General features: G+C 38.1%; 1 protein-coding gene across 4 annotated transcripts in view; it reads right to left on the bottom strand.

The window, feature by feature from the left end:
• Window positions 1-9135: 9135 nt before the first annotated feature.
• The window catches only part of XRN1 (5'-3' exoribonuclease 1), a 94838-nt gene continuing 93552 nt past the window's right edge, over window positions 9136-10421 (bottom strand). For all 4 annotated transcript variants that reach the window (XM_061193599.1, XM_061193602.1, XM_061193601.1 and 1 more), the window contains 2 exons: window positions 9986-10146; window positions 9136-9512 (listed from right to left, as the gene is read on the bottom strand). In XM_061193599.1, the coding sequence (XP_061049582.1) occupies window positions 9213-9512; window positions 9986-10146 (461 nt within the window). In that variant the 3' untranslated portion in view covers window positions 9136-9212. The remainder of the gene's footprint in view (window positions 9513-9985; window positions 10147-10421) is intronic.

Below are 10421 nucleotides of genomic sequence, written 5' to 3'. Positions count from 1 at the left end.
AAAATATCTGCTATGGAGGGACACAAAACCTGGCAAGTTTGTACTTGGAGATCTGTACTGTCTTTACAACCTGTCCAACCGTACTGCACACTAAGGATCTTGACCACAAATTTCCTCATGTCAAATGAAATAAATATAGACTTATTGTCATAAATGGTCGTTCCTGCCATCCTGGTGCTGCAAACAGTTGTCTCTCTCAGGGCTGTTGCTCCAGAGGTTTGAGTTGGATAGGGAAAGACCTGGATCCATTTGGGGAAGCTATCGACCATGATGGCTTCCTTGAAGTCAGTCTGGATTCTTGATGGAGCTCTTGGTGCCGCCCTCCCGAAAAGTAGGGACCCAAGATAGTTTGCTTTGGCAGGCTGATATGCAATCCATTCTCTTACGGTCTTTTCAACCTTAAGTACAATTCTAGGCCATTTTGAGTGATTCCTTCAGTCAAATAGTCTTGGATGTCCTGCAGGATAGGTAGTTTTTCCATAAAAGACATCCTTTCCAGGCTAGAGAACTCTGCTGACATCTAGCAAACTGGGTTCCACAGGTAGTTTGACCACTGCTCCCCACTCATCCAGTTAGGTGTCAGGTTGGTCATTTGACAACCTGAGCAGAGCTGATAGCTCAATAAGGTGCTTCAGGGAGCTCTGCTAATGTGGATGGATGGATATGTAATAAAGCAAGAATAGTAATATGTTAATGGTAGAATCTAGGTATTGGGTATATGCATGTTCATTGTATAATATTTGCTCTCTATTAGAAATTTTTCATAATGAAATGTTGGAAAAAAGAAAAAATTCCCTTAAAGTGTCTGGTGCTGTCAGTGGTGATCAGCTGAGATCTTCATCACTACCTCTTGCTCTGCCAGGTGTTCAGAGAAGCAGGTAGGCCTAGGAAGGGGAACAGCATGAGTGGCAGAGCATGCCAAGTCTCAGAGATACTTGCTGAGGGAAACAGGCAAGTTTCAGAATGATGCCTAAAGCATGACGCCATTTATGTAAAATAAAAAAGCAATTATAAGTAGTTATATGTGCAGATAGGGTGGCATCAAAAAAGGCTAGAAGGACACACACCACATGCTCACAACAATTACCTCTAGAAGGTGGTCCAAAGATTTTACTCTGACCTGCCATACTTTCAAAATTTGTAGGAAATGCAGCCATATGTTACCTAAACAATTAGAAATTAATTTCAAAAGAGAAAGTAAACTAGAACATGGGTTTGGGGATTCAACAGAACTCTTCTGAATTCCAACTCAGCTGCATATTGTATCTTTGGGCAAGTTAGCCTTTTTTGTGTCTTACTTTCCTTTTTTGTGAAATGAGTTATACTATTTTTATATTACTATTGTTTGGAAGATTGAAAGTGTTATATAAAGTGAATGGTACCTAGCAGATAGCCCGTAAGTGGTAACTGTTATTATCACTGAGCCTGGAGCACAAACCTTCAGTGCTATATTCATAGAGACATAATTAATGATGTGACTTGTGCCTGTGAACAATAAATATTGCCCTGCAACCGACATAGTGGAGAAATTCCCAGCCTTGGCCATAATGCGAGGGATATCTCCATCAGTTTGTGCCCAGTTGTCTTTTGTAGAACATAATGTTCTAACATAATGAGCAAAGAGTACCTACTGTCATTCAGGATTTTGTGATTGAGGCTAGCTCTGACTCCATGTGATACATTCTTGGTAAGAAATAGGAGTTTGTAGGACTCCCCTGGTGGTCCAGTGGGTAAGACTCTGTGCTCCCAATGCAAGGGGCCTGGGTTCGATCCCTGGTCAGGGAATTAGATCCCACATGCATGCCGCAACCAAGAGTCTGCATGCTGCAACTAAGTCCACACACTGCAACTAAAAGATCCCGCATGCCTCAACTAAGACCCAGTGCAGCCAAAATAAATAAATAAATATTAAAAAAAAAAAAAGAAATAGTTTTTGCTCCTGCTATCCACGAATATAGTTGCAGAAGTCATGTTTGCTTGACATTCTAGGAAGTGTCATCAGGCTGAGAAAGACTTCTTGGAAAGAGCTCATATTTCTTAGATAATAAAGAAAGTCAGCAGGTCATACACGGGAGGATGTGGGAGAACGTAACTGTCCTCAGGAAGGCTTGGATCTATTGTGTTGTTTCCAGACCAGCTACGCCATGAGTTGCAATACGCCAGAGAGAATCTCTGGTAAAATATTAATGGGTCAGCCTGAGAGGGTGATGCTGGAAACTCTGATTCCACATTTCTTGTTTCTCTTTGATATCCAACATACTGAACAATATAGGAGCTTCTAAGAGTTAGTGCAGCTGCATCATTCTTACTTGGATGACTGAAACAGCTTTCTGTTCGTCTATGATTTACACTCTCTCTAATCAATTCTCTGCAATGCCACCAGTTTTCATTTTGAAAGCAAATAACCCCTACTTAAAATCATGTAATAGCTCCTACGAGAACAGCTTTTAGGGGTATCTTCACATCCTGATCTTTCTTGCTCCGAAGAACATCGCTCCACATGAATGGGCCGTGGCGGCCATGTTTGTGTTAGTTGATGTTACTTGCTTACGTGGAGGTGGACATCTGATACAAACTTAGCTCATTTGGAGTTGAAATGGAGAGATGCTAGTCCGAGGCTGGCTGCTGGAACTAAAGCAATGTACAAAGGGAATATGGAAGCCTTGAGTGTTAAACAGAAAGGCAGAGGTGAGACTGGAGAAGTTAGGTATCTATGTTTCTGATAGCTTTCTTGCTCTTGGTCCAGGCCCCTTTGAAGCTCAGCCGTGTTTCTGCCTTTGGATTCTATGTGGTTTTTGTACATCCTGGACCACGAGAGAAGTCCCTGCAGGCCTTCTTTTATGTATGAACTATGAGGACTGACTGCCAGCCCAGAATGTGGTTGTTTCTTAAGAGCCTGCCTTTGATAGGTCCAAATTTCCTCATCAACCCACAGTCCAGTAGGGGTAGCCCCTCAAGGTGACCTGTCCCCCACCCCCAAATATAGATGTTGGAGCAAAGACCTGATCTACAGAGAGTCACAGACACTATAGAGCCCACGGCCCCATGGAGAGGAGACAGAGAGTGAATTGGAAGGTAACACCTCGACTAAGGTTCAGTTCCTGAGAAGCCTGCTTGGATTCTCTGAGATAGCCCCATATTCTTACAGCAAGTTTCCTTTTCTTAAGCTAGCTTGAGTGGGTTTTGGTTTGTTTAGTTTTGATTCTCAAGTAAAAAAACTGACACCAAGGTTGCGGGAGCCCAGTGATGCTACAGAGTTGGGGCAGACAGGGGTGGTTACTGTGGGGAGCTGGCGGTCTGGGAGATGAAGTGGAAGAGCAGCTGGCGACGTCTCCACTGGTGATCCTAGGCCTCGTGCCTTCTGCTGGATGCAGGTGGCCAAACACCGTATCAGAATGTGACCACTCCTTGGGGTCTTGAGTAAAAGTACAACAGTAGAGACAGACTCAGGTTGAAGGGGCAGAGCTGGAAGCAGATTTAGTAGGTATTCTCTTCCCTCCTTAACCCTTTCTTTCCAACTCCTTCTCACCCCTACCATACAGAGATTTTGGTAATATGCATAATAATGCATTGGAGTTATATTGTGAGACATGGCCAATTAGCAAGATGTTAGTCTTGTAGATTCCCCAGTCTTATGAGTAAGAATTAAAGCCTCTTCCAACATGGCTCTGTAAGAACCTTCCCCTTGGTAGAAAAGATAGAGGGGATCAATGGCAGGGAAAAGGAAGAAGAACAGAAAGAGAAAAGTCTCCCAGATGCCTAAGTGAGGCGTGGGGACTCTGCATGAACTGAATACTGGAGAGGGACTCAGTGGGAAAAGCATAGAGGTATTTGGCACCATACAGGACTCTGTGTGTTTAGGTACATGTGACAAATCCTTATTTACTAACATCTGTAATATACCTGCTATGCACCCAGTGCTTTAAACATATTAACCATACAAGGGGTGTTGTTTTCTTCCTTTAGGAGATGAAGAAACTGAGGCTTAGGTATTACATAACTTGCCAGTCCTAAAATGAGAATGATTTATTTACAATTAGAAGTAGAGGTAGGATCTGAACAGTGGCCTACAGAATCTATAGTCCGACTTTCTCCACCAATTGTGCTGTCTAGTTTATGCTAACTGACAGTTTCAAAATACCAATATAAAAGGATATGGGGTTTGGGACTTCCCTGGTGGTCCAGTGGGTAAGAATCCGCCCTCCAACGCAAGGGATGCAGGTTTGATCCCCGGTTGGGGAACTGAGATCCCACATGCTGCAGTGCAACTAAGCCCGTGCGCCACAACTACCGAGCCTGCGTGCTCTGGAGCCTGTGTGCCACAACTAGAGAGAAGCCTGCACGCTGCAACTAGAGAAGCCCGTGCACTGCAACAAAAGATCCCACATGCTGCAACGAAGATCCCACGTGCTGCAACTAAGACCCGACACAGCCAAATAAGTAAATAAATAAATAAATATTAAAAAAAAACTTGCTAAAAAAAAGGATATGGGGTTTAAGTGAATACTGTAATGTTTCTACTTTTAATATCACTGCAAACATACAAGAACAAACAGCTTATTAAATCATTCTCAAAGGTTTAATTAAAATCCATATAGCATTTAACATGTATAGATGTTTAAACTCTTTCAGTGATTCATATATTTTAAAATCCTTTTGCACAACATTTTGAGGCTACCTTCATGCTAGAAATCTACAAATGTACAGCTTAACACAAAAATACATTCGGAGTCCATTCCAATGCAAGTTTAAAACACTTTAATTGCAGACAATGTAAAGATATTTAAAAAACAAAAACTACAAAATGAGCACATAAAAGTCTTCCCTTTTGAACTTTTAATAAAATACTGCTCTGTATAAGATCTAATGAAAAATTCCAGTTACTTATAAAATACTTATGTGAGGAAAGAAAGGAATTAAGATATATATGTATGAATTATACTTACTTACATTGTTTAAAAGAACAAAATGTTGGAACACTTTGATGATATAGTATACTATCTATTACTCATATATCAAAATAGATGAAAACACTCAAAGAAGCAACTGGGTGCAGGCAAAAGAAAATGTACGATACTTAAGGCAAAAAAAAAGCCCCCAAGCTCCAAAACAAACAAAAAAGTCCTTTAACTGTAAGGGAAAGAAAGGAATAAGAGAACTTAAAGCAAACTGAGGACCAAATTCTCATCCTTATTACTTTATGAGAAAACAGTATGAGGATTTGGCTCAAATTACTACAACATCTACAGAAACTTAATTATTTGGCCTGGGCAATTTAATAGTATACCAATTGCTGAAATAATAGCAATAGGTGTACTGTTGAAAAAAAATTAATTTTTACAGGTTTAACTATGTAAAACTTTATCTGTTGGAAACCAGAGTCTCCATCATGAATTGCACTTGAGATGGCTGAATGCAATTGAGCAAGGCATTACTGCTGGTTCACTGACACACACACACACACACACACACACACAAACACAAAAAGCAGCTATGGATTGGTGATATTCTTAACCACGAAAACTATTTTATACCTGTTTTTTCTCTCCCTCTAAACAAAGGATCAGTGGTGTTGGAGTTAAGTCAGTGAAACTTCCGCCTGCCCCCGTTCTGTCTGTCTCGACGCTGTCTCACACTGCTCCCTGGCAGAAGATGGAGTGGCCTGATGGAAATCTGAACCAGCTCTGTCTGAAACATATTCATTTCTGGAATTTTAAGCATTATCCTAACTAGGAAAGGAAGCTCCTGCAAAAAAAACACTGTTTCACTGACAAAACTTCTGAAATAAGAACACTGCCAGTTTGAGTTCTATCACTGTCTCTAAAAAAAATAAGGGAATTTCTGTGATTCATTTCTTTTTAAAGGTTGAGAATGCCTGTCATGGTCATTTCTCTCCAATAAATTAATTCTCCTCCACAGTAAAAACACAATTTGGAAGCAAGATGGTACTAAGAAATATAGCAAACTCAAAAAGCTGGGAGATTGTACACGGTTGCTTTAAAAAAGAGGCTCTCGACAATGAGATGAAGCATATTACAATGAACTTCAATGGACAGCTGGACAGTCCTAGCTATCTTAAAGGTAAAAATTAGACAATCATTATGAAAATGTATGATTTATTAATACAAATAAAACAGATGATTTAAAAGTGAGTGAATAAAAAAGACCCTGCAACTTATCTATTTCCTTGCTAGAAAGATATAGTCTAAAAATGCAGTGTTGGATAGGTCTTATTTAACTGTTTCCTCCTTCCAACTGCCTCCCTCTCTGACCCCTCCCCCCAAAATCTAGATTAGTTTGAAAAATATCAGTCTAAAACCAAAGCAAGTACCTGATTATAGAAAAGGAAATAAAAAACAAAAAACCTGCATCAAGAGTTTTTCATCTCTCCCACCAACAGGAAAAAAAAGATCTCCTTATCTTTTTAGTTCTAAAAGAACCACTTATCCCTCTGAACAGCAAGGAAAGTCTTAAACTGAAACCAAGATACACACAGAGGTGAAATTAATTTTTCAGGCAACTGAGTCTCAGACGTTTAAGACTTGAGTCTACATGATGTTTCAGTCAGTTAATACAGTCTATCTGTAAAATTATAAAGCTCAGGTAACGTAGGAAATGGTGAAAAGGAACAATGAGACTGAAGGACCAATCTTCAAAATTCACTTAATTTGCGCAAAAAAAAAAGAAAAAAAACTTTATTGAACAAGGATATTTAGAAATAATGTTTCAGCGAGGAGAGGAAGGTTTAAATAGATTTAACTGCTCTTATTAAGTGGAAACATGAAGCATTTTGGGGAATCTGCTCTTCTGTGCCCTGTACAGCCCATGGTTTCCACAGAAAGGCCACAACAGATTCAACAGTTGAATGGGCATATTTCTAAACTCTGGTGTATTCTGAGTCTTCACCATCCAAAAAAGGAAAAACTGTAAGTTTCCCAGTCTATTAGTGGATCTAGTCTCCTCAAGATTGTCATGAGATAAAAACAGTCTCTGCCTCTTACATCCTCCCCAGAGAGGGCTCATCTACTGCTCTCAGGCCCACATTTAGAATAGGTGTACAAGGTGAAGAGAATATAGATGAATGCCTGACACTATCTAGTCATTATGGAGCTCTCTCCCATTTTAATCTCTCTTTAGTCTTGACTTTTAGAATAATACATTTTTTAAAAAGAGAAGAAAGAATGAAAAGAAAACACTTTTACTGCCTATCCACCTAGAATTGTCAGCTTGCTTTGCTTGAATACTGAGGAAACATCCTTATATGGGTTCAGTGGCACTGTGCTTACCAAAATTTCTCTTGGAGTTTTCAGAAGATGGCACGTGCTCCTTCTTCTGGGCTTTAAAAAAGATGTGGGCTGTACACTGTTTATAGAGTGGTCACAGAGCAATGATGAGTGAGGCAATTCTTGAATGCTGGAGTTTGTAAAGTTACATAAGGTGAAAAATATTATACACTTTAAAGTAGTAAGAGGTTGACATAATCTTATCGTCACAATCTAACTTTTTTGTATTGTATGCCCCAAATAGATGTTCCCTTAAAAAAAAAAAAAAGTTCGTGAGGCAATAAGGACAAACACTGAGAATTACTTGAGCCTCATTACTCAAGATCCCATTACAGAGAAACAAATATTCCCCAAAAAAGAAATTCTGGGAACCAATGAACATCTGAATCTAGGAAAATTAATAGAAAATAAAATCACAGAAACTCACATGACTGTGATAAATGACAAATAATGAACATTTATCTCTTACACTAAAGGCACTACTAATATACAAATATCCTATTAACATTTAGAGAAACTCTAACATTTAGCAGTTAGAGAAAGAAATCCATTTAATTCAATAGTAGCATTTTTAAAAACAAACAGACTAAGACTCATGGCAGAGTTTTCAATGAGCCAAATGAAACTAAATATAATAATAAGCAGTTCCATACAAAGATTGTTGTTCCTACTTTTAAAAAAGTATGATAACTTACTTCCTTAAAAATACAAGCATATCACAAAAATGAAAGCACAAACATACATATAAAAACTCAGCCCCTGGTACAACTGAGACATTTTCATAAACTCTAAAATAATTTCAACAGCTACAGCTTGAACAATACACACCCACACGTGACATGCAAAGACGAAATGCCAGAGTCCCTGGGCAGTTCAGCATAAAGCTAAAAATATGGAACGAGAATGAGACGGGCACTTGTCATATAAATAATGTACAGTATACACTGATGGTGCCTGTGCACACCTTGGAATTTTTAAAAAATTTAGAATTTCATCAGTTCCAGGAAGCACTACACATGGACCAACAATGGAGCTCTCATGTATATTTAAGTAAGCAGGTAAAAAGCTATACAAATTGATAACACAATTTATTTTAATTAACAACATGATTAATATTTTGTACTTTATTCTATTAGAAGATTAATTTGTAATCATTATACCCTGTAGATTTTAAAACTTAATTTTATTAGAAATTACTAATGCTGGTTCTTGAATAATCTAAAAAATTGTCATTATTTACTCAAATCTAGATTGCTATTTATAATTCTAAGCAGTTAAATGAAATATTCTGATCAGTATTCTGAAGTTGCTTTGGTACAAAATTGAGAATAAAGCAAAACTGGCAGCACCACCACAAGTGTGGTCACTTCACAGCAGGTCCAAAGGACCCTCAGATATAATAAAACATAAGTTAAAATACCTATAAATAGAGCCATTCTCCTGACACTTCTGCTACATCATTAAAAAGAGAAATAAAATCCACATTCAGTAAATTATACTTGGGGTCCAATTTTCATGCTCCATTTAATTATCCCTCAATGACAGTGTAAAAAATGTTTATAATTATTGCAATATGATGTCTAATTCATAGTTTAGGATGCTTCTAATGATGAGGCCAATGGTTAGAGTGGTACATTTGAATGCTTAGTCCGCTGATATCATTTTAACACAAGGTTGAATTTAGTCTTTTTTTACAGCTTTATTGAGGTATAATTGATGTAAAACAAATTGCACATACTTAAGATGCACAATTTGATGTATAGTCTTTTAAATAGCATGAAAAGTGCCTGACAACTAAAAATTTAAAAATTTTTAATTGAAATATATTGTTTTAAAATAGTACACTGTAATTTTTTATGAGACACAGATATGGATTTATAAAAAGGTGGGAGGAAAGGAACAAAATTAATTTAATTCCAAGTACCAAATTTATTCAGAAGGTTTAGAAACTCCAAAATTGACAGCCAGTTTTCTTGATTTTCTTCTTGAGGAGCTTGGTGTTGACTTACGGTGAGACACACTGTGGCCTGGGGAGGCAGCTTCAACTTGAAAAGGAGACGCAAGTTGAGTAATCTGAGAGGACTTTAAGGAAGCTGATAAACTCTCCTGTGGAATCACTTTGGTGACGTCAGAAGATGCTGACTGGCTAGTCTGAAGTAGGGTGGCTTGACAACTCTGGGCATCCTTGTTCTCAAAGTTCTTTTTGTTTGCAACCCTTTTTTTAGTTACCTTTGAGGAATAAAAGCATCATTAATTAACAATGTAGACCAAAAAAGCTAGTGTCAGAAAATACCATAAACCATGCTGCTAATACTTGTCAATCACTGCTGACTTGTGACTTCCACTTATAACCTCCAAACCAGACTTTAGAAATTCAAGGAATATGCTTACAAATAAAATATTTAAAAATTATCCGTAACTTAAATATAAAGAAAATTGATATTCTTAAATCCCTTTGTTCTAGAAAAGGATGTTATTACTTGTTGCAATTATTATTATCTATTAGAACACAAACTCAGACAGCAGGGAACAGGTCAGACTGGTCACCACTGGTCAAAATATATTCTCAGTACTCAGACCAGTAATGAATGGACTTCTAGTTGGCACTGAATAATTACTGAATAAACAAAATTTTATCAATGGTCTTTGAGCAGTGAGAAACTAATTCTCTTAAAAAAATATAATAATTCTCCTTCAGGTACCTGTAGAGGTATGAACTGATTGTGCACACCAGCTGGCATTCCTCCAGCCATGGGCATGGTCCCAGCATATGAAGTATGATGGAAGGGCTTCCCAGGAACTGGCACTGGTGGTCCCCACGGCATTGAGCCAAAGAGATGAGACGATGAGGGCATTATATTAGCTGTTAAAAATCATGGAAAAGCTGTTTTAGTAAAATGGTATCATAAAAGCCTTGAAATTTAAGACCTCCTTCTGCTACCCATTTTTGGCTTTTTTCGCTTTGGCAAAGGGCATATACACTTAATTTCTGATTACCCTTGCTTACAATGTTCAACCTCAGGAGCCCCTTAAGGACTGTGAATCATCTACAGAAGTCAGCTTATCATTATGCTGTCTGGCCTACGAAGGCCAATAGTACCATATACTGATATAAGCTTTAGGAATATTTGTAATAAT

The sequence above is a fragment of the Eubalaena glacialis genome, chromosome 6 (genome assembly GCF_028564815.1).
Source record: "Eubalaena glacialis isolate mEubGla1 chromosome 6, mEubGla1.1.hap2.+ XY, whole genome shotgun sequence".
In the NCBI taxonomy this organism is placed as follows: Eukaryota; Metazoa; Chordata; class Mammalia; order Artiodactyla; family Balaenidae; genus Eubalaena; species Eubalaena glacialis.
This window is presented reverse-complemented; position numbering and strand designations above follow the sequence as displayed.